The sequence below is a fragment of the Pinus tabuliformis genome, chromosome 1_1 (assembly GCF_031772625.1).
Source record: "Pinus tabuliformis cultivar Carrire ecotype Pingquan chromosome 1_1, CPIR1, whole genome shotgun sequence".
In the NCBI taxonomy this organism is placed as follows: domain Eukaryota; kingdom Viridiplantae; phylum Streptophyta; class Pinopsida; order Pinales; family Pinaceae; genus Pinus; species Pinus tabuliformis.
The window spans coordinates 957,124,254-957,150,376 of NC_142297.1; the positions used below are offsets into that span (position 1 = coordinate 957,124,254).

Genomic DNA, 26,123 nt, shown 5'->3' on the forward strand with positions numbered 1-26,123 from the left:
GGTGCAAGGCATTGAGGCCTACTCTCACCAAAATGAGATGGACATACTGGTAGCTAGATTTGAGGGCGGCTTTAATATGGCGTGGTTCCAAGAGAGGGATTGTCATCATGACATTTAGATTCAACTCAGTTTTAACAGATTTTTCTTTAATTTTTATCTGACTGAGGGCTTTTAAATGGAACGGGGAAACTCCTTTATATACATCAGATGGGGAAACAGGAGGAAGTTTCCAATTTACAGAAGGGTTTGATTCTTCTTTATCTAAACAAGCATAATTTCTAGATGTCTCTTCAGAATGACAGAGATTTTCTAAACCAGACCTTAATTCTTCCTCTGTTTGTAAAGAATCAAAATGTTTTGAACCAAATCGACCCATAGAGCTAGAGCTACTGGATGAATCCATTAATGATCAAAGAAGAGATATGAGAAATACCATTGAAATCAGCAAACGATACCAAGAAGTATTGCGGCTTCTGCTTTCTGGAAAAATTGCGGCTTCCTCACGTACCAAAGTACGAGTTCTAGTCCAACGTCTTCAACACCTTCAACGCCAACACACGGCAACACAAGCTACAAACGCTATTCAGGACATCAAGCAAACTCGTGATCCACTCAGACAATATTTCACAAGAAAGTTCCACTCAAACAATAACTTGGCTCTGATACCATTTACAGGATCACAATATAGCGGAAGATAAATTGCATCAAAGCATGATTTTATTATCAGAAGATAAGTATTACAGATAGATAAGATCTATGTCCTTCCTTCTCAGATTGACTGCTACAGCATTTAACTGAGATATCTTAGCCAAAATCTTAAGAACTCCATAGGCTACCTGGCATACAAGCAGGCTGAGACCAGAATAGACTTTCCACTGGTGAAGTCTTAGAGGGATTTAGAGAGCCTAGAGAATCCTGAGTTTCTATATATACAAGGAGGTCTTGTCATTTGAATCATCCAAGAACTGTTCATTTATATGATGTAAAAGGAGGTTGCCCCCTCGAAGCGGCTTATTTTCAAGTCATTGATCTACATTTTCTAATGTTTTTGTGATTTGGCTACATAACAAAGTTAGTGGTACCCTCCAAATAGATATATAAGATCAAGCATGCAACAAACTAAAGTATTGAAAAACGCAAGGAACAATTTGTGGCTAGAGGGTTCTCTCAGAAAGAGGGAGAAGACTATGATGAGACCTTTGCTCCAGTTTCCAGGTAAACCTCTATTAGATCTATTATTTCTCTTACTACTTATTTGGATCAGAGTTTACATCAAACTGATGTAAATATTCATTTCCTCAATGGTGTAATTGAGAAAGAGGTGGACATAGCACAACCTTAATGTTTTGAGGTGTATGGGAGGGAGTCTCACATTTGCAAGTTGAAGAAAGCCTTATATGGACTCAAGCAAGCTCCAAGAGGTCGGTATGCTCGAATTGATAGCTACCTCATGAGACTTGGATTCTCTAAGAGTGATGTTGATCCAAACCTCTATTTCAAGAAGAGCGTAGCTATGATTTTATTACCATATGTCAATGATTTATTTATGACACGTGTTGAGCCTCTCATTATTCAGCGTAAGAGTTAGTTGGCCTCATTATTACTTGGGTCTAGAAGTGTGGGAGAAGCATGGTGATATTTTCCCTGGTCAAGGAAAGTATGTTATTAAGATCCTTCAGAAGTTTGGTACTATGGATTGTAAATCCATGCCAACTCCATGGTGACTAATTTGAATAAGTTGAGAGACTCTTAATCTAATTTTATAGATCCATTCATGTACTAGAAGTTGATTGGCCCGTTGATGTATTTGGATAATACCAGGCTGAACAGTTTCTTTGCGGTAAACATGTTGATCCAGTTCCAAGTGGAACCAAGGCATGAGCATTGGATTGCAACAGAAAACATATTGAGATATATACATGGTACTGCAAATTATGGTTTGATATATGTCTCAAACAATGATGTATACCTACAGGGATATACAAATTATGACTGGGCAAAGAGTGTAGATGACATGATGAGTACTTCAAGAGGATGCTTCAGTTTGGGATCTACCATGATTTCTTGTATGAGAAAGAAGCAGAGATTTGTCATACTCAACATTGCAGAAGTGGAGTATATCACAACCAATGAAGCTTGTATTGTAGATGTGTGGCTTCATCATTTTGCAAGATTATTTGACTAGGAGCTAGAACTGGACGTGATATATTGTGACAATCAAATTTCTGTGAAGCTTTTAGAGAACCCTGTGTTCCATGATAGGTCAAAGCACAGTGAAATAAAGTACATCTACATCTATGACATGGTGAATAAGGGAGAGGTAAGTCTCAAGTACATCTCCACTGATGAGAAGAAAATTGATATTTTGACTAAACCTTTGTCCAGAAAGAAGTTCATATACTTCAGGGACAAGCTTAGGCTTGTGGATATTGCCCCTATTGCTGAGAGGGAGTGCTAATATGATAAAATCATGGACATTCATTCTCCATGTATCAAATATGTTGACTAGTTGGGGAGAATGGTTCAACAAGGAATAATCATTATCCCTGTGTCGGAGATGTTGACTAGTTGGGGAAAATGGTCATAGCAACCCAGGATCACTCAGTTGAGTGTGTGAATTTTCAACATAAGGCTCAGTCTCTCTAGATAGGATGATGAGCTCATTTAGCATCGGTCCCAATTTTTCATAAAGAGTGTGGTTATTGGAGTTTCACCACGAGTCAAAGGGTTTGACCAGGATGGTGAACCAAGACTAGTCTAGCTCAGGAGTTCCGACCAAGATTATGGGCCAGTGGTACCGACCAGATTTGTGATGACTCGTTGATGGTAAATGATATTCCATGTGTCAGGAGTATTAACCAGGATTATGGGTCAGTGGTACCAATTAGTTGTGGCTGATAATATGCCTTTTGTCAGAGTTGTTGACTAGGTTGATGTTGATGATGATGATAATTTGTTATAACCTCTTCATAGAGAAAATTCTCAACTTGAGAATACCTAAGATAGTCATTATGAATGCCTCCCTAGTTAAGAGGGAGTGTTGATTTTTTGTAACTATGGTCCTTCTTCATAATGTATATTTTGACCCTTGATGTATTTATATTAATTATTGTAAAGCATGTTCTTCGTGCTAGTGTCAAAATATTTATTTATTTATTTTTGAGACATGTCCTTATGGCCTTTTAAAAGAGAAAATTTTGAATTTTTGGCTCCAAGAAAATTTAAGTCAGCCTCCCTCTGAGTCAAGTTGGCCCAGGCAGAAGACACACCCATTTGAACCAACATATCACTATATAATGATAGTTTGACCTCCTCCACAAGGCAAAAATTTGATCTCTCTCAAGCAAGAATCTTTTGGGAATCCAAGTGAAGGAAGAGAGGGACAAAGAGGATGAAAAAGAGGACGAATTCATCTCTTTCTCTCTCTCTCTCTAGCTCGCATGTGTGGAGGATCTATCTCTCTCTCCAGTTCACATTTTTTCTAGACAGTTGCAGTTACAGAGACGAGATTTTGTGGGTAGATTGTAGGGCTAAAATTTTGGGATTCTGGGTAGTTTCTAGGAGGCTGAAATTAAGCATAGGGAAGAAAAAGAGGGCCAAGTTGTTGGATCAGATTGAATGCTTGAATTAGAGGGCGTTGACCAAGCTTGACCATAGATTTGTTGAAGGATGATTTTACCTAGTTGTTGAGTAGAAGTCTAGGTGTGTATCTTATTGAAAAGAAGAATTTCTCTATTGAAAAGGTTGTTGGGTTTCTCCCCCAAGTGGGTTTTCCTAGGGTAAATCTTGTGTTCTATTTGTGCATTATTATCTCTACTATCCTACTTATTTTATATGGTTGAATTTTTCAAGTATAATTGCTTAATGATATACTGGAAAAATTAAAAGAAGATCAACATCGTTAGAAGTAATTATTAGTTTTTAGAAATATTGTGCTTTTATCTATTGCACTAGAAAAATCAACATGTCAAAGTTGCAACCATTGTGACAACATTGAATCCTTTTACCCTAATGGGTGGAACCACTTGCTAACAACATCTTTGAAACAATCTCAAGCCTTGATGAAAGGTTGCAAGGTGTTTGTCATGTGCCCACAACCATATGAGGACTTGATTTTCCTTGTGGAACTCAATTGTAAAGATCATCTAAGAATTTGTTATAGTATGTCAAGTGGGCTTTTGTATTGCAAATCCACAAGTCAATCCTATCCCCATTTTGGGCTTCATCAAATTTAGGGATGGAAACAACATGAAAGGCTACTAGGAAATGTGATCACTGTAGTTAGATTAGGTTGTTCTAAAACCAATTGTTGTTAGAAGACTCATTGTAGGGGTAGTTGGATCATTAGTTGTTGGAATGTCATCATCATTGTTTGCTGCATTTGGGATTGGAACTTCTATCATTCCTTATCCACACTACTATTGCATTTGATAAGCCAAGTGTTGGTCAATACTAGAAATCATAAGAATATGTGAAGTCACTAAATCTTTGATGGGGATCCATAAAATAAAGTTGATAAATGAAGAAAAATATAATATTTATAAAAAAAACCCACCAAATTCTCTACATGCGAATAATAAAATGGATTTTTTCTATTTATTTTCCATTCTTTACTTAAAAAAAAAAAGAAAATAAGAAATATTTTTTTTCTATTTTCTAAAATAATAAGATGGAAATAATTGAAAATTGGTAAAGATTTTTCTTAGTTACCAAAAGGAAAAATAAAAAGATTTAGAATTGAAAAATACTTCCCTCCAACTTTTCAGCTTCACCCAAACATTTTCATTTGTTTTGCACATATCATGATGTCATCAACAATGTGGTATAGAAAGAAAGTTTGGACTTGATACTAGAAAGAAAAGTTGATTTCCTCCAACACACCTATATACAAGTAAACCCAAACATTTTAATTTGTTTTGCACATATCATGATATCATCAACAACGTGGTATCATGATATCATCAACAATGTGGTATAGAAAGAAAGAGCTTGGACTTGATACTAAAAAGAAAATTTGATTTCCACCAAGATACCTATATACCAGTAATATTTCACACTCATGGATGACTTTGGTTTTGACATGTTTACTATGGTTATACCTGTAACATAGGGAGAAGTTGATGAAATTATGGACGGACATTTAAAAAAATGGATTCCTGGATTCCAGGAGGCAGAAAGAAGATTTTCTCACAGTGGTTTAAAAAATAATTACATCTTTATTCAGAACTTCTCATGAGTGATTTTATTGGTTTAAATTAAACACATAAATGGTTATTTATGATTTGCTTAAAATTTTGAAGATCTTATAGTATATGAAACTCTGAATATGCATTTTTTGATATTCTTAATTCCTGGTCTAATCTGGTGGATGCTTTGTTTCAAAACAATTCTTCAAAATCCTGTTTTATTTATTTCTGCTTGCAAATCTTGTTTAATAACTATATTGGTATCAATGAATAGGGGCTATGGAGGGGGAATGTTCCAGGACTTCTCTTGTGGATGCCGTACACAGCAATACAATTTGCAGTTTTACGTCAGTTTAAGTCATTTGCTGAAGCCTCTACCAAGGCAGGTCCGCATTCATCTAACCCTGTGCATGAGTTTCTGCAAAGCAAAAGAAGTAATGTGCATCCTATATAAAAGGAATTTAGGTTAGCTTGTTTTTTCTATCACTTATGCAGCTTTTGAATAATTTATTGGAATGTTTTATAAGTAATTGCAACTTACATTCTGATACAAAATTTGCATAAGTATATCGATTTGCCTGGAGTGATAGACCTTAGTTCAATGTCATGTTGGTTCAGTTTTACTTTTAATGAGGTTTCCAACAAGTTTGGGATTTATTACAAGGCTTTAATAATGTAATAAAGTGAGATTGTATAAGTGATTAACCAATAGGATTAAGTTTAATAGGTGTTATTTATAGGCGATAGTAAAGAAAGTGGTTAGGTTATCTAACAACCTATGACTTCTATAAAAGAGGTTAAATATTAATATGTTCATTGACTTTATGACTTCTATAAAAGAGATTCCATACCAATATATTCAATGACTTTAGGATACTAAAATCATATTTTATGGGAGTTTATTGTTACCATATGCCTAGTTTCATATGTTCCGTCTAGTTTCATATGTTCCAAAATTTGTGATGGTATCAAAGCAAAATAATCTTACCTTAGTCGTCATGTTTAGAGCCATTAAGGAAGAAACCATTGTTTTTTCAGAGAAAAAGTTGTTGTAGTAGACAAATCCACCACTTGTTATAGATCTGAACTAAAAATATAAGATAATAGAAATAAACCCAAGAATAACAAGATCGAATAGATAGAAATGCTTCTTTATTGATATCAAACCCTTAAAGTAGGGCAACACCGTACGTTCACTCTTTAAGGAAGGAGAACACTCCACAAGCCATATGCATGTTCATACAATAATCCTTGACCTCTCTCAATGGGGAGTCTCTAGCCTCTATATAGGCTTCATACATACAGTACCATGGGTCATTACCATGGTTCCCTCAATACCATCTATCTAATACCATGGGCTTATTACATTATTGCTAACTACTTGTGGTCCCTTACATGATATGGATTAACCACCTTATTTATTACTATGGCCCATCCCATTATTACATTATTCCCTTGGGTGCCTCCCTTTGTACCCCATATTATCCCCCCTAGGTATACTACACCACTCATGTAGAACAACCACAATCTTATAGATAAGGGCACTATGTAACAATTTGGGAGAGCCACCATTTCAAAATAAAGAAGTAACTTACTCTATATCAAGGTGTTAAGGAGGCAATTGAATGAGGGAGGCACATGTCCTATTGACGGATAGCTAAGTAACTAGACACATCGATAGGGGGGATGTGTCAAAATCCCATGTGTGGAACATAGATTCATGACGGCACATGTTTTGAGTTTAGGACATGACACAAGTTTGGCACATGTCCTATTCGCTAGACACATGCCCTACGCATGTCCCAAGTTTAGGACACAACATCAGTTTGGCACATGTTTTGTTCATAGGATATGTGCCAAACTCATGTTTGACACATGCCCTACATGTGTCTCAAGTTTAGCACATGTGCCCTAGGTAAAAGTTCTTAAAAGGGTGTCTCATCTTCCTTTTTCACTCATTTCACTCAATAGGTAACATTCAAAAGGGCTTCACTCAATGAACCTCTAACATATACCGTGCGTTCATGGCATGCTAAACAATACCCCTAATTTGACTACATATTGGAAAATACCTCTAAAAATCACTTTATTTAACTCCTTGTTAATACAAACCCAATACACCTTCCCAATTAAAAAAAACCCTTACTTTTACTAGATATTGTAGGTATCCATTTTATCATTAACATTTTTTATACCCCTTTATATTTTTTCATTAACTTTGAGCTCTATTTCTTATACCTTCCAATATAAAAATACTTAACTCCCTATTATATGCTAAATATATTATGTCATTTTTTCCTCAATATATAACCCTCAATATGAATGCACGTGGTATGGTATTTCTCCTCTAGTGAAGCCCCCATGGTAAGAGCGTTAAGGGGTTTTGAAGTGTAGCATTGAAGGGATTCCAAGTGCTAGGCAAGAGGATTTATCCACTAGTCTTCAAGTTTTTTCCTACAACAAACCATTTTCTTTCTCATATCATAGAAATTATGGCTCAATCAAAAATGGCAACTAGAAAAGGTCAAAGGAAAGGGAGGAATGCCCCTATTGAGGTTGTATCCTCACCAATTTCTTCATCTTATGCTAGTTTTCCATTTTCTACAAGTGGGGATTCAAATGCAATGTCAAATGATGAAAAAAACATTCATGTAGTAAGTTAGCAGACTCAAGAGAAAAAGTGTTAGAGTTAGACACTTTTGAGAGTTCATCACCCACACTAGCAGATGCACCGATTATATTGGCCATAAAGGAGGAGGATGGAGGAGAGAATGGTGGAAATGATGTTGATTTTGATGATTCCAACACGGATAAGGACTTTGATAGTCACGAACTATGAGATTCTTTCTTATGAATATAATATATAAAAATAATATAAATAAACATAAATAATAATTAATTAATTAATGATTAGTATACTGAAGAGGCATGTCTCTAAGTATATGATTGTTCATGAAGGCGAACCTAGGTAGGTCACTATAAGCATACCCTCATTTGTAATCATCTCATCTCATATCTCTTGTACATTCAAACATTTTTATATAAATATTGTTTGTCCTATAATGGATACTTACATATTCCAGTTATTCTGAATATTCCACTGTGTATACGAACCTTGTTCATTACATTGGTATTAGACCCTCGTTCTTCAATCCCAGCCATTGGCCAAGCTTTTATTGCATATATGAAGATTTTGGAGTTTCCCCTACAGTGCATCCGACTGTCTGATTTTTCCCTTTGGCCACCATAAATTTTGAATTTGACTTTTGGTCATTACAATTAAACAAAAAATATAATTATGGCCCTTTCCCATTAATGAGGGAAAAAAAGAAAAAATTATATATTAAAAAAAATACAAATATATTTATAAAAAATATTATTATAGGAATTTTTTTTAAAAAGTTAAAAGAAATATTAAATAAAAAAAACAATTAAAAACATTTACCTAAGCTAGTGAGCCATCATAGTCGCATAGAAAACCACATCCCATGAGACTAACTACCACAAACAACCACAACCCATGTGATTAACTAACCGTCGTAGCAGCATAGACGGCTACAGTCATCTGACCTTCGCATTCGCCTAAGCTTTTGAGTGAACAAAGCAAAAAACAACCACAATTTGTGTTTGTACACAACCATCGACATATGTATACTGTTTTGTATCCCACCACAGTCACCGCCACCAAACCTGATCCTATCATCGAGCATTAGCCACACTATCATCCACATATCGCACACCCTCTATCCACTTTATTTTGCTATGACATTGTGGTAACTACTTGTCTTTACGAAGGAGATACTGGATCATTATTCCATCAAGCGTATAGATATTCATTAATCCGTCCATCATGTAGATATCCATTAGTTGTCTCGAATCAAATCAAATCAATGAAGGGTCACGTCAGTGCCATGTGTGGTATCATACTGGAAATTAGAGTTATAAGCATAACAAGATTATAATAAGTGAAGATAGAAGGATAACAAAATTATAAGAATAAAAAGATATTTTATAAAGTATTAAAAATGAATATATATATATATATATAAAAAGAGTGTAAATTTTTTACAAAATTATTGACGAATATAAAATGGAGTCAATATTTAAAAAAAAAAGAATGGATTATAAGTCGGAAATGAATTGAAGGAAGATTTTCGAGAACTTCATTTAACTCTGCTTCAGTGCTATTTATAATTGACAGAACTCTTGTAGGGAAAGATATTACTATCTCTATCGCTCCTGATGAAAGTAACAATTACATAAGCCGAATTTTTCTAACCAATTAGTGATTCCCAAATCAAATATAATTGAAAAATTAGACCTCTGGAACAAAAAAAATATGACATAACCGACTTACAATTAAACATTGGGGATTATACATTTATATCACAATTCTCTATTCAATCCCTATGGAGCGATCGAGGTGACATAATTTTGGGTTCGCCTTGGATGGAATCACTAGGGTCCTTCATCCTAAATATGAAAGAAAAGTTTTTGACATTTTCCTACAAAAAGAAAAAAATAACACTACATGATGTTACATTGAAGCCAAATTCAGTAACACCAAAAGACAGAAGATATCTCAAAAATAATTCTTCAAGAAAACTAAATGGCAATGAAAAATATGCATAAATAATTTGAAAATATTATCATAGAAAAAAACGAATAAGTTACTCGCCTCAAGGACCACATCGAGAAATCGCTGACGCCAATTAAGAAGCTTAAGAAGGACAATAAATTTTTGGAAAATCAAGTACACTAGTTTATCAAGATAGATGTATCAAAGACTTCAGATGTAACAATCCAAATTGAAGAAAAGGGAACGAATACAGATCTAGTTAATATCACTACTCAAAAAGATGACATGCTAGTTGAATAAAAAACATATTTAGATGTTGTAGTTCAGATGATGAAAATTCCAAGTAAATAATTTGTAACGAACTCAAAAACATCAATACCTGAAGTAAATCAAGAAATTTCCACACGGATGATAAGGGAAAATAAAATAACAAGAACTCTTTATCAACATCTGAATCAAAAGATCAAACATCTCAATCAGTTCGTGTATCTGTATCACTTAGAACAAAAACAATAGACTTATGTTCTGAAGAATACTAACGATTGTACAATCTAGTCTTGTGATAACAATTCATCTCCAATTTCCATTAACAATGAGATTTCCCAAAACATTGATTTACGATGGTCAGATCCCTTCTTAGATCGACAATTTTGTTTATCACTCTAACGATCCTATCATCTTGTATCATTGAATATGACAAGTCTAAGAAATACAAAAAGTATGAATATATTACAAGACAAAGAAACATATGACACGTCTTATTAGCAATAAGCTTTGAGGACAAAGCTTTATAAAGAGGAAGGTAATGTTATAAATATAATATGTATTAAAATAATATAAATAAACATAAATAACAATAATAAATAATGATTAATTAAATAATAATTAGTATACTGAAGAGGCATGTCTCTAAGTACATGACCATTCATGAAGGGGCACCTGCCTAGGTATATGAGCAGGCCCTCATTTGTAATAATCTCGTCTAATATATCTTGTGCATTCAAACATTTCTATATAAATATTGTTTGTCTTATAATGGATACATACATATTCTAGATATCTATAGTTTTGGTATTTACTCTATTTTGTATTTTCAATTGGCATTCCGCCTATATTAGTAGTGACTAAGTATCTATGTAATAAGTTTTGATTTTGATGACTTAATGAAAAAAATGTAGTTTATGGTTCTTATTTCTTGTGTGTTTGACATTTGATCATCATTGATGTAGTCCTAATAAGTGCTAAGTAGTAATGAGTTGTCAACTTGTATGATTGAATTTGCATCATCATCATGTCACAATGTTTTAGTTTCTAAATTCTAACAAAATTTGAATACTTATGTCTATATTTCATTTTTATATGTGTAATTCCCTAATTTATTATTTTTATTAATAACAAAATAGTGAATTATATATCAAAAATCAAATATATACATAAATATTCAGATTTTGTTAGAATTTAGGAACTATGACAACACAAATTCAATCTTACATATGTATAGATAACATGTCATGTTATAGGGATCATCATGTTTTGTGTTAGACAATCATATATTTGTGTCCTACATGTACCATGCCATCATGTCAAGTGACTTAGAAGAAAATGTTTTTTTAGAGTCTCATAACACTAAGGCATGTGAAAAAACTTGGAGAGACAAAGGGTGCCATCATAATTTTGCTTTCCCACTTATGATTGGTTTATCACCTCACATTTGAATTAATTGTTGGTGTGGGGTTCCAGATGTTCAAAAGGAATTTTCAACAAATACCTTATAAGCATCGACATTTTCAATCTTCAGGAACTGAAGAAGGTCTCATCTGACAAACTTACAAGAATTGTAGAAATAGAGTAGTCAAGAACTTCATACATCCATGATAACATTCTAACTTCTAATCAATCATAAGAAAGCATGCAAATTAAAGCATTTATCATCAATGCATAGGATTGAGGGAGAAAGAAACATTCAATATTTAATTATATTCATTCATAAGAAGGATATATACATGGCATACATCAAGCCAAAGCCATTTCTTGGACAAGAACTACACAAGCTTAAAGGCTATACAACTAATAATAAAAAAATATAACCATCAAAAACCTTCAAAACCTTTTCTTGTACAACCATTTAGAATGTATTACAACCATAACAAGCCCACCAACTATTAATAGGTTAGTTACAAAATAGTTACATCTACTAGATTCTAAAATATTTCTTAATGGACATTTGGCATGCCAATACAATTCTTGGTGTGACACTAAGTAGTTTTCATGCATGGTTTAACCTATTTCTCACACAACACACCTTGTTTGTAGGCCAATTATTTAGTGTGAAACACTTCTTGCATATATATTCAAACTTGCCCCAACTTTGGTGCTAACAAGCCCCCAACAATATTTGTCTCAACCAACGTTGCAAGAACTATCCCCCATGGATTTGGAGGTGGATTCACATCTCAGACAAATCGACCTCTGATACTCTAGTGGAACTGATTTTACATCAATTTTTCATGGTTCTTGGAAAAATGGAACCATCGTTGTTCCATGCACAATTCCATCAACTTGAACCGTAGTTTGTTAGGGTCTAACCCTAACCCCCTTATTTATGTAATAGGGTTGAGTCATAGTTATAGTTAGTTAAAGAGTCAATAAAGCCCATATTAATAATTGTAAGTGGTTGACCCGGATTTAAATAAGGGACCACGGTTAGTTGCAAATGGGCCAGGTATTAGATAGATGGTATTAATAAGAACCATGGTACTGACCCATGGTATTGCATGTATGAATCCTATATAAAGGATAGAGACTCCCCTTGAGGATCGTCATGTCTTATTTTGTAATTAAGCACAACCCTATTGGAGGTTGCCCCCTCGAAGAGGTAAGTGAACATTGTTTTCCTTTCTAAATAATAAAATACATGTTGTTATTTCTCATTGTTCTACGTTCTGGGTATATTTCTGCGCATATTTGGTATTCTGGTATCTTCTCATAGGTCAAGAGCATAACAAGTGGTATCAGAGTACTTTCTAGGGCCAGTGAGATCTCCATTTTTAGCAGAATTGTTTTTTGGCTAGAGACGTGTTTTTGCATCTTTAAACCACGGGATCTGTCATTGAGCGCATAAACCTACAGATTTGGGGAGGCATGCACGTAGGAAATACAAGAGGTGGTCACGCTTGTTGGACTCCCTTGTAACCCCTGTGGGTACCCCTTCGAGTAGTAGCGCATTAGAAAAGACCGCACATGGACTGTCTTCCAAGTACCCTCTGGGTATATCGGAAGCTCCCTAGGCTCACTTGAAACCTAGCAATAGATAAACCATTAGCTGTCTTGCTGTTACAGTACACCGAGAACAGCACTCAGGGAGATTACTCGCACGTATGATAGGGTAGTCAAGTAGTATGGCGAAGGGTACAGTTGATCCTCCTTGGTTAGTGCCCTGAAATATTGGGCTGAGTACTATTGTTGGACCCTTATGTATATTGCGATCTGTAGCACCTGACACTCCTTGAGACCATAGTTCCCTTGTCTCTCTCTAGATCATGTATCATCTTTGCTAGATCAGATCTAGTAGGTTGGGTTTTGTCGCAGCCACAACAATCAGATTCGCCATTCAAAAGCAGCAGGGGTTCGATCACTGCCACATTCCTACTCATACTCTGTAGTTGAGGGTTTCGCCGACAGATCTGACTATTTGTGTAGGGAGACTTGTGGCTCCTATACCTGGGCATGATTCTCGCAGGACATTGGGCAGAATTAACTTTTCTGGGAATCGGAGACTGCAGTATTCCTAAGCGAGGAGTAAAACTCCTTTCGGAGTAAGAGACCCTCCCAGGACGCTTATAGGAGACTTCGACCATAAGAATCAGGTCGACAGGCTGAGCAAGGTGGTACCATTCACTTATCAACGTCAAAATTTCGGGTGGCCCCAAATTTTTTTCACAGTAATGACAAGTGCACCGAAATTGTGCATGGTACAAGCTAGAGATCAAGCTATGGCCAATGATAAGATAGACACCCTTGAACACAAGTTGGAGGAATTAACGAAGCAGATTCAATCCTTAAATGACACAATCACCAAGGGCAAGTCGGGGGAACAATCAGAGGCATATGCTTTTAATGAAATCCTTGAGGGCAAATCTAGCCATTCTCTTCCCTTCTATGGAAACCACCAACAGCCCCAGCCTCAACCACCCAATCTAGACATGTATAAATTTGATGGCTCTTATCCGGCCATATGGCTATCACAAATGGAGCAATATTTCACATTGAATCACATCAGAGATGATGCGACTAAGCTAAGTGTGGGAAGCCTGTACTTGGACCAAGAAAGATGACAATAGTGGCAGTGGCATCAACGCTGCTATGCAAGGCCAATGACTTGGCAGATATTCTCAAAAGCCCTTTCTGATCGCTCTGACCATGAATCTAACTTTTTGGGACATCTTACTAAGCTTCGACAGACAGGCACAGTGCAAGAATATATTAAATCCTTTGAAGCATTAGCCTTCTGCAAAGGAGGTCTAGCAGATGAATTCTACTTGGAATGTTTTATTAGTGGTCTCAAAGATGCCATACAAGCCCACGTCCGGATGCACCACCCAGTCTCATGGCTGGCAGCTTGCACAACAGCTTGTGAAGTAGAACACGCGTTAGCGGCCCAGTCGAATCGTCCAAATTTCATAGCCAAAGGATGCCCCACCTAGGCTCCGAGCACTACCCAAACACTTAAGGTTCAAAAAGTGTCACCTGCAGAAATGGCAGAAAGAAGAAAGCAAGGATTTTGTTACTACTGTGATGAGAAATACTCCCCGGGGCATAAAATCAAGGAACCCAAATTCTTTCAAATTGTTGCTACTGATCACAGTTCATCTAAGGAAGCCCCACCATTTGAGGGACCAGAGGAGGAAGATGAGGACAACCAGTCGGACAATGAGCTCCTTGGTACACCAGAAGAAATGGTTATCTCCCTCCATGCTTTGGCAGGAATTTCTTCTCCCCAAACTCTCAAAATCAAAGGTTTTATTAAACATCACCCTGTAGTAATCTTGATTGATAGTGGCAGTACGCATAACTTTATCCATCAAAGATTTTCCGAAGCAGTGCATTGTTTTGTCAGAGCAGTCTCTAATTTCCAGGTCCAGATTGCTGATGGGGGGACAATGAAATGTGAAGTCCGCTGTGACAATGTCAAACTTCAGATGGGGGATTACCACCTAAAGACCCACATATTTTCCATCAACATGGGTGGGTGTGACATTGTCTTGGGTGCTGAATGGCTCCACACACTCAACCCAATCACAATGGATTTCTAGGAGTTATATATGAGCTTTAAGCAAAATGACCACACGCATACCCTTCGCGGGCTCCAGGCAGGTGCTCCTTCTATCATCAACTCACATAGGATGGAAAAGTTGTTTAAAAAGCACCACATGAAGTTATAGCCCAATTTAATGTCATCCAAGCCTTCGAGCCCACTTCTCTTCATATTCATCCTTAGATGCAACGGGTCTTAAACAACCATCTGCAAGTCTTTGACAAGCCTCATGAGCTTCCACCCTCGAGAGGGGACCATGATCATGGCATTACTTTGGTCCCAGGGGCACAACCACCAAATGTGCGCCCATATAGATATCCTTTTCCCCAAAAGAATGAAATTGAAAAAATCATCAAGGAACTCCTGGAAGCTAGTGTCATTCGTCCTAGCATTAGTCCTTATTCATTACCTGTGGTCATGGTGCTCAAGAAATATGGGGAATGGCGTATGTGTCCAGACTTCAGGTCCCTCAACAAGCTCACGGTCAAAGATAAATTTCCCATCCCGGTTGTTGATGATTTGTTGGATGAACTAAATGGGGCTTAATTCTTTACTAAGTTCGACCTTCGCTTGAACTATCACCAAATTCGCATGAAAGAAGTAGACATTCCATTTGGTCTCTGTAATGACCCATCCACTTTTTAGAGCCTCATGAATCACCTACTCAAACCATATCTCAGAAAATTTGTTCTTGTTTTATTTGATGACATCCTCGTCTACAACCTCACCAGGGAAAAACATCTTTAGCATGTAGACCTGCTCTTTCAACTACTCCAGAAGCATAATTTATTTGTCAAATTATCCAAGTGCTCTTTTGGCATGAAAGAATTCGAGTATTTGGGCCACATTGTGGGGCGTGAAGATGTCAGGGTGGATCCCAAAAATATCTAGGCAATGCAGGATTGGCCTCAACCAAAGACCAGGCTTGAAGAGTTTGAGAGGATTTTTGGGACTCGCCGGCTACTATCACAAATTTGTCTACAATTATGGTTGCATTGCTAGACCCCTCACTCACCTTCTCAAGGAAAATTCATTCCTCTGGAATGATGAAGCGCAACAGGGATTTATAGCTCTCAAACATGCCATGTGTTCCACTCCTGTATTGGCACTACCCGACTTCACAAAATCTTTTGTGATTGAATGTGATGCTTCAGGTACGAGTATTGGGGCTATCTTAATGCAGGAAGGTCGACCCTTGGCCTTGACTAGCCAACAACTAAGTGTGACAAATTTGGGACAATCTACTTATGAGAAGGAGATGATGGCCATCTTACATGCGGTGGACACCTGGCGACCACTTATTGGGGCGACGTTTCCAAATCCACACAGACCATCAAAGCCTCAAATATTTTTTGGAGCAACGCCTATCCTCTCCACAACAAAATAAATGGTTGGAAAAAATGTTGGGATGTGATTATGAGATAATTTACAAGAAAGAGCACGAAAATGTCGTAGCGGATTCTTTATCATGCCAATTTGAGGAGGAAAGCACCCTACTAGCAATCTCTCTCCCCATTCCAGAATGGATTGAAGAAGCTCGCAAGGAATGGTTTTCACTTCCTTTCCTCTCCCAACTCATTAATAAATTGTAGGCAGATCCAAATTCCATAGCTGGCTACTCTTGGCAGGATGAGATTCTTCGCTACAAGGAAAAAGTAGTGGTATCACCAACATCCACCCTCAAAAGTCGCATTTTGGATTTCATTATTGGTCTTCCGAAATCAGGCAACAAGTCAGTCATCATGGTGGTTGTGGATAGACTTTCTAAGTATGCTCATTTTTGCGCCCTACCCGACCCTTTTACACCTGCTTTGGTGGCTCAATCTTTCATGGACCAGATCTTCAAATTGCATGGCATGCCCACTTCGATTGTGCCTGATCGTGACCCGATATTCACCAGTAACTTTTGGTAGGAACTCTTCAGGCTACAAGGTGCCCAACTACAACTCAGTACTTCCTATCATCCCCAAACTAATGGTCAAACTGAAGAAGTCAAAAAATGTCTGGAGACCTACCTCAGGTGTTTCACTTCAGAAAAGCAACATCCATGGGTACAGTGGTTACCTCTAGCCGAATGGTGGTATAAAACTAACTATCATGCCACCACCAAGATGACTCCATATGAAGCAGTTTATGGTCAACTCCCCCCTTCACCTACTTCTTATATCTAGGGATGCTCTAAGGTACAAGTAGTGGATCAACTCCTACAGAACTATGCAACCATGCTTGCCCACCTCAAAGAGAATCTCCATCAAGCTCAAAATCGCATGAAGCAATAGGCAGACCAACATCATTTAGAGTGAAAATTTCAAGAAGGGGATCAGGTATTCTTGAGGCTGCAACCATATACGCAAACATCACTCAAAGACAAGGGTTGTTAGAAATTATCTCCAAAATTCTACTGATTGTATCAAATACTTCAACACATCGAAGAAATAGCCTACAAGCTAGCTTTTCCATCCACTGCAAAAATCCATCCCATCTTCCATGTCTCATGCCTCAAGAAAGTGGTTGGGAACAATTGAAGAATTCAAACCAGTCTACTGGAATTGGATGAAGAAGGTTCAATCTGGATCCAACCTGAACAGATTCTTGACACGCGAGAACGGCACCTACGCGGCCACACGATAAAGGAAGTCCTCGTCAAGTGGAAAGATACCTCTTTAGAAGATGCGACCTGGGAACCAACCACTGTTCTTCAGAAGTTTCCACAGCTTCAGCCTTGAGGACAAGGCTATTTTTATGGGGGAGGGCATGTTAGGGTCCAACCCTAACCCCCTTATTTATGTAATAGGGTCGAGTCATAGTTATAGTTAGTTAAAGAGTCAATAAAGCCCATATTAATAATTGTAAGTAGTTGACCCGCATTTAAAGAAGGGACCACAGTTAGTTGTAAATGGGCCATCGTATTAGATAGATGATATTAATAAGAACCATGGTACCGACCCATGGTATTGCATGTATGAATCCTATATAAAGGATAGAGACTCCCCTTGAGGAGCGTCGTGTCTTATTTTGTAATCGAGCCCAGCCCTATTGGAGGTTTCCCCCTCAAAGAGGCAAGTGAACATTGCTTTCCTTTCTGAATAATAAAATACATGCTGTTATTTATCATTGTTCCGTGTTCTAGGTATATTTCTTCGCATATTTGGTATTCTGGTATCTTCTCACAGGTCAAGAGCATAACACAGTTCCAGCATGGACCCCATGCAGTTCCGCCGCAAATCACAATCAGATCTGGGAGAAAGGCAGACGACTCCACGCACTTGTGGTTTTTTTATTTTTATTTTTGGACTTAACTTGGTTTAGGTGGGGTTAAAATGAGTTAAGGGTGATTTAGGGAAAAGAGAGGATAAGTTTAAAAACATTTCTCCCCTCTTTTCCAAGTTCTTACATATTTGGAGAGCTTGGAGAAGATAGGAGATACCCAGCTTTTTAGATCAGATTTGTGAGAGGTTTGAGGAGAGGTTGGAGGAGTGAAGGAGTATGAGATTAGAGGAGTGAATGAGGAGGAGATTAGAGGAGCGAAGGAGGAGGATCTTGGAGGAGTAAAGAAGGAATTCCATCTACAAGACCTAAACAGGTAAGTGAAAACCGCACACTCCCTCATTTTCTTGTCATTATTGTTTGTATTTTTTCTCCTCCCTCTCCTACTCTTTCCCATTATTTCTTCTTGCTCATTTTATTATAGGTTGTCCATCTATATTCCAAAATGCTGTTTTTTTGGATTATTTGTATCATTCCACTTTTGGTTTTCATGGTGTTGGTGGGGAGTAGGCATAGAAGGGAAGAAGAAGAAGAGGATAGTGATCGCACTATGAGTGACCCAATGTATGATGAGGAGGAAGGGTTTGAAGAGGGCATTGGAATGCAAGCGGGGAAAGTTGAATTGACACCCTTGTGGAATTATGTGACAAAACTTGAGGGGGGAAGAGGTGGTGGAAGCTACAAATTTGTGTGCACTCATGATTGTTGTGGAAGAAAGCCTTATAATGGTTCATATACTCTTGTGAGGAGGCATCTTTGTGGGGTGTTGGACAATAATGAAAAAAAGGGTCGCATAGGGATATCAATGTTCCCTAATGTTTCAGTGGAACAAAGAAGAAAATACATCCAAATAGAGGAGGCTACACAAAATAAGAGCAAAAAACAAAAAAATCATTTTGAATAAAGTGCAACCACTAGATTTGGTGGTTATTCTCCTCACAATACTTTTGCAACTTATGAACCTAGAAGAACAATAGCATATTTCATGAATGTTGATAGGATGGATGATTGGGATGGAAAAGTGGTATGGTTTCTTTGTGCTTGCGGTATACTATTCAATTCTCCCTATTGGCATGATTTGGTTAAGGCCATCAATGAAGCCCCAAAAGGATACAAGAGTCCCAACTATGAGAAATCTAGAACTGTGTTATTAAAAAGAGAAAAAGCAAAGGTTCAAAGAGATTTGAAACGTTTTACAAATGAGTGGGTGGATTTTGGGGTATCCATTGTATCATATGGTTGGAAAAATGTTAGAAAACAACATTTGATAAATGTTCTTGGTGTTTCTGGAAGCGGTGCAATGTATCTTGCAAGTCATGACTCCTCCTCCATCAGTGCATCTTCTCAAAACAGTGTAGGTCTCCTATTGAAAACAATCGAAGGTGTTGGTCCTACTAATGTGGTTCAAGTGATCATTGATAATGCAACAAATTGTAAGGGAGTAGGAAAAGTCAATGAGCATACTCATCCACACATATTTTGGTCCAGGCACTTGGTGCACACATTGAACCTTTTGATGCATGATATTGTGAAGAATAAAAAATGTGGATGGATTAAATAGATTTAGAAGAATGGGAAAAAACTCATTAAATATGTCATAGGGCATACAAGGGTAAGCTACTTTTACGACACTTATGCCATGTTGCAAGTTCTTAAACTTTCACAAACTAGATTTGCAAGTTATTGCCTCACCTTTAAGAAGCTAGTGAAGGTGAGATAAGATTTAACTATTATGGTGGCATGTGAATCATGGGATGACATGAACATTGATAAACATGGTGTTGATGTACTCAAGGACATTGTTCTTGACAATTTATTTTGGTCACAAATTAAATATGTTTTGCAATTCACAAAACCAATTTATTACATGATCAAGTTTGCAGATTCAAAGCAGCCAATAATTGGGCAAGTGTATGAGTAGATGGATAGCATGTTGGGGCAGATTAAAGACATTGTTAAGCCTAGAGATATCACTTGTATAATTATATTCATGTAGGGGTGGAAAAATATGAGAAATGATAAACATTCCATTACATGCCTTAGCATATCTTCTAATACCTAAATATTATCATCCATCATGGCTTTCAACACTAACACCTGGTGGGGCGACCAATAAAAAACCACACCTAGATCTAGAGGTTCACTTTGGTTATATGAAAACATTGGATAAATTAGTATCTGGTGAGGGGTGTGGCATGTTATGAAAACAAACGAGCAACTATATCCTTGGCATTGGTGCATTATGTACCAATCATGAAATTAGAGATTGAGGGAATTTGTATTCTCTTGAGTGGTGGAACATGCATGGAGTTTCTTTTCCACTTCTACAATCGTTGGCAGTATGAATCTTATCACAGGTGGCAAACACTTATTCTATAGAGAGGTGTTGGATCACATATAGTTTCATCCACAATGTTAAAAGGAAAAGTTTCAATGTAGATCATGTAAAGATCTTGGTTTATGTGCATTACAACTTGTGATTCTTGTCCCATTACTGTGAGGATGCAAAGAATAATAAATACCTTAAGCTCTGGGACAAAAATACAGAGGAGGCCAATTTCGAGGATGGAGTGTTGCAATTAGAGAAATTTGAGGATGCTCTTATCTAGGATGATGATGATTGATTTGAGATGGCACCCCCATCTGGTCCTATGGTCCCCAGGTTCCATTCTTCAACATCTATAGTATGGGATTAATCTTCAGGCTCAATAGTTCCACATCTTCCATGGCCACCATCTTCTTCACTTCCACCACATGGAGGCTCATGTAGTGGTCGTGGTGTAAGGAGGAGAGATTAGTAGATAGATTCGCAGTTCAATACTTTTTGTCATACATTATATTCTAGAGTGTTATTGTTGTGAATTTAAACTTTTCTGTCTTACTCTTCCTAGTTTAGTGTGTAGTTGGTGGTGGCTAGGTGGCCTATTTTGTAAACATTATTATTTGAATTTTGGTCATGACTCATGTTGACAGTTTCTCACTCGATAGATAAGTTATTTGAATGTTCTATGATCTTATCTTCTAAATATCTAATTTCTATTATATTAATAAAATTTTGGTACTTTCTACCTCCTATTATCTATGATATGCTTAAAAGTTTTATGTCTGTTTGTAATTTCTAGAATCTAGATGGTTGATGCTCGAATAATTAATCATTTATGTACAAAGGATTCCATTTATATCTTTATTTATGTAGAAATATGCATTTTTTCATACCTTATATAACTAATTTGGTATTTTGGATGATTTTTTAAAATATAAATAAAAAACTCTTCACTTACACGATTTTTTGGAAATGATGCTTTGCTTCCAAAAAATGTCCCCACTTCATGGATATTTGTTTCATCCTTTAGAAAAGATAATAAACTTTGGAAAAATGGAGGCACTATATGGAATTTTTGTGAAGGGCTATTTCACAAAACTCTAGAATTTAGTGCTCATTTAACCGAAGGAGTGCAGGATCACTCGCAAGTCGTATAAAAATTTTTGACCTCCAACTTTGTAGCCTTCCCCTAGGTGGGCTTGATTTGATTCCCAACTAAATGATCTTAGCCACTTTCTCCTACACATCTATAAGCATGGCATATTGTTTCTTGGCCTACTCATGGGATTCCAGCATGATGGTAGAGAACATCTGCTAGTTAGCTCATGTGAAGCTATCTAATAAGAGAAGACATTTTAGTCATGGATTATTTGCACATTATTGGGGGTGTTGCATCAAAATCTAGCAGGTCTTGTGAGGTGCTTCACAAGATAAAGCCATACTAAGACACAACAGTGAGGTGGATGCCACTATCACCTCAACGTTCCACCTTGTGCTCTTTAGTAGAATTTCACCGCACGGGAGGCTTCCCAATATAGGTCACCTAAATGATATTCTAGGTCAAAGGATCAAAGGTGACAGTTTGATAGGCTTAATAAAGGCACTGTAACTAGGAATAAGGCTCAATTCTTTATGATAAGGAATGGTGTGCCTATGAAGAGGCCTATAAGGAGAGACTTATAACCTAAGGTTTTTGATATATGATTAAAAAATGGCACAATTAGGCATGAAAGAAAAAGGAAAGTGTTTTATGAAAATATATGATCAACAACATGGGAACCAAACCTTCAAATGGCCCTAAGTTGAAGCCTTAACATATACTTAGCGTTTTTCAAGCCCTAGAATTTCCTATGGTTGATAATGTGATCCCTAGGGAAGTACTTCCAGCCATGAAAATTGCTAGATATTGACATTTTAAGTCTCAACAAGGTGAAATGACTTCAAATCAACTCAACATTCAAGTCCTAGTTGAATTTGACCCAAAACCCTAACCCTAGTGGCCTGCCTTGAAGGGCCAAAATTTTAGGAGAGTGAAAAAGATAAAATTTAATGATTTTTGATCACCAAAATGGATGATAGTTCCTTCTATTTACTTTTCTGATGGAGCCTTAGGGATTTTTACCATGGAAATATCAAACCCTGGAAGGGTGTAAGGGGGGAAAACCATAGGTTTTCACTTTCTAACCCTAACTATCACTTTATGAGGGAATCAATTTTACTAGAAAAAATCTCTCTAGGAGGTTGTCTAGGGAAATTCAAGGATACAAAACTAAAACATGCAAAATTTACCAAGTATTTCATTTAAATATAAGCATTTAGACATGGAACATAGAAACCCTAGCAATATTCATTACATGCAATAATCATGAAATATATTCAATTAAAAGTACTCACAATATATCCAAGAATAAGCCTTTTTTATCCCAAAATGACGTCTCCACAACAAGCACTAGTCTCTAATTGCTAAAAATTCTCACAAGATAACATCTCCACAAAGTAGTGAAGTACAAATAGCTAGGTCGAGTTTCTACAAGTGATGAACAAAATGAGGGAGGTAATCGTCTATTTATATGAGATCGACCTTTTCTAATTTCTAACTAAAAGCCCTTACATAAGTGTGATTTTCAAGTGGAAAAAAAGGGAAATCTGGTTACAAGCCAATCCACTAGCTTTACAACAAAATATGCCAAGACAAGCCCAAATTTGTGAGTCATAGAACTAAAAAAGTGACGATGTCATGCCCTTTCAGGGCTCCAAATGCTTCATCAAGGAAAATACAAAGCTAGAATTGTCTCCAAGCATTATGATCATCCTCCATTTGAGGAAAATCCCTAAATTATTCATCAAAGTAGCTTCAAGTGTCCAAAATCCATTTGTGGGTGCCACATGTCATCTCCATGGGTGTCAAGAGAGCAATGTAGTGCCTCCTCTCTCTAGCGTTAGAGCTCCATTAACTGCAATAAGCCATCCTCAATCATCCTAAGGATGACCATCCTTATATAGGCCCTAGATCATGGCATTCCCATCAAGTAGTGTCAAGGCTATCCTAGGGGCATGTTGGGTATTATCAAGAATCCTTCTTGTTAGGCATGAGAAGCCCAATTTTCTATCTCCTGGGGGTTCTCTCGAATGCTTATCAACTACTCAAGTCATCATCTATAAATCATCTATCAATAAAACAAAATATGATGATTCTCTGAGAGAAACAGTAGGGGATGCCCCCCAAACATAGGAATGAATGTAATCAAGATTACATTTACTACTATGGACTCCTCCTTTAAATTTTTGTCTACTCCATTTTCCAAATATACAATGTTTGCAAAAAATTAATTCAAAGGTTTCAAGTTGGAAGTAACTTGTGGTTTATCAATACCTATATTCCCTTCTTGTTCATATGACCCAGTTGTTGATGTTTTAAACGAGTGGAATCTACCACCTCCTCGAATGCCACTACTTCTTTGCTAATTTGAGTACTTCCATCCAGCTTATAAAGGTTCCATGTCTTAGTAGCCTTTATGACCACTAAAGCACCCTTTGACACTTTCAGTGCTCCATCTTTACTTGTCCACTTATAACTACCAAAATCCAACACTCGCAAAGAAATTAAAATTTTCTTTAATTTAGGTACATGTCTCACATATATTAATGTTCTCATAATACCATCAAACATCTTGATTTTGACACTCCCAACCCCAATAGTCTTACATGATATATTATTACCCATAAGGACAAATCCACCATCAACGACTTCATATGTTGAAAACCAATTTTATGTGGACACATATGATGAAATGTGCTAGAATCTAATAAAAAAATCTTCATAATATTAATAAGCATTGCAAATTGACAATACTTCATCAATCACACCTGAATTCAATTCAACTAGATTTTCCTCCTGTTTTGAATCTTCCTTGGATACCTGTATTTTCCAACTGTCTTTCTTGAGATGCCCTTATTTGTTGCAAAAGCAACATCTCATTTTACTCTCTTTTCTTTATAATTTTGACCTGGATGTACCTCTTGATTTATTTCCTTTCTCCCGAGAGTGACCTCTAACCACCATTACTTTTGGCATCGAGGTTTCAATGCTTGATTTCCTCCTTACCTCTTCAGACAACAAAGCTCCAACAACAACATCAAATTCAAGTCTCCATTGTGCTTAAGCTAGTGGAGGTTACAAAATGGTCCCATGATTTTAGGTAGAAAACACAATAGTGTAACTACCTTATCTTCGCTATCAAGTTTGACATCTATACTATTTAACTAGCAAATAAGAGTATTAAACAAATTTAGGTGATCTGCAATTTTTGTACCTTCTTTCATATTCAAGCTATACAACTACCTCTTTAAGTAGATTTGGTTCATCAAGGATTTCATCATATATATACCTTCCAACTTGGTCCACAAGCCTACTATTGTCACTTCTCCAACGATGTTGAATAAAACATCATCAACAAGACACAACTGAATTGTACATAGGACTCTAGCATCCAGGTCCTCTTATTCATCATTGATTATCATCACAGGCTTCTTGCTCCTACCACCTAACTGCTTACACAAACATTATTGTACTAGTAGATCTTCTGTTTTTATTTTCCAGAGTTCAAAATTATTTTTCCTGTCAAATTTTTCAACTTCAAATTTTGAGTTTTCCAATATTCTTAATGCTGACTCTTCTCCCAAAAAAAATTTAATGCCACAAATCAAAAGTAATCTCTTTCAAAAAGATCCCATTCAAAAACCTCATTCAAAAACCTCATTCAAAAACTATATTCCATGTTTCATAAACCATACTCTATTTTTTTTTTCTTTTTCAACTTCATTCGAAAAACCCATTTGAAACCCTACTTTTCACAAAACTATTTAGAAAGCCATGTTTTTCATAGAAAATTCCTATGTTAAATCATTTTCAAACTTCGTTTTATAAACACTACTCAACTTTGTTCTTCAATCCATAGTTTTTCAATTCTTTTAAGAAACCCCATTTTTTTTTTAATTTTTCAAATTAGATTACTCTGAGAGATTTGTCCTGATAAAAATAGTTTTAGGGTTTACCATCAAAAGAATATATTTTTTTTAATAAAATTCACCAAAATAATGAAGTGTATCTGATGGAAACTCAATTTTGGCTTTGCAATCTTCTATGTGGGTATGTCACTACGTCGACCTGCATCCTCCACCTCCAGTGGATCTACATCCTTATGTCAACTAGACATGATTGTCTATGTTTGGTCAACTAGATTTTTCTTCACACAATTTTATTTACACAGTTGCGGTTCAACTCCATTTTTTATTGGAACCTGGCCCCTTGGATTTCTATTGTGCACTTGATTCTTCTTGTGGAAACTAGTCTGTGGGTATTGGGATTTGTCGTGCGGGTCATAAGCTTCCTGGACTTCATCATCTCTTGGGTTAGGGTCAGACGCCTCTAGTGATGACTGGGTTTCATTGGTA

The 26,123-nt window shown here is 36.6% G+C and overlaps 1 protein-coding gene across 1 annotated transcript in view; it reads left to right on the forward strand.

Annotated features, from left to right (window-relative positions):
- Nucleotides 1–26,123, forward strand: part of LOC149217666 (mitochondrial thiamine diphosphate carrier 2-like) — a 209,052-nt gene that overhangs the window by 52,271 nt on the left and 130,658 nt on the right. The window contains exon 3 of the mRNA XM_089391397.1: nucleotides 5,461–5,572. Coding sequence (XP_089247523.1) covers nucleotides 5,461–5,572 — 112 coding nt within the window. The remainder of the gene's footprint in view (nucleotides 1–5,460; nucleotides 5,573–26,123) is intronic.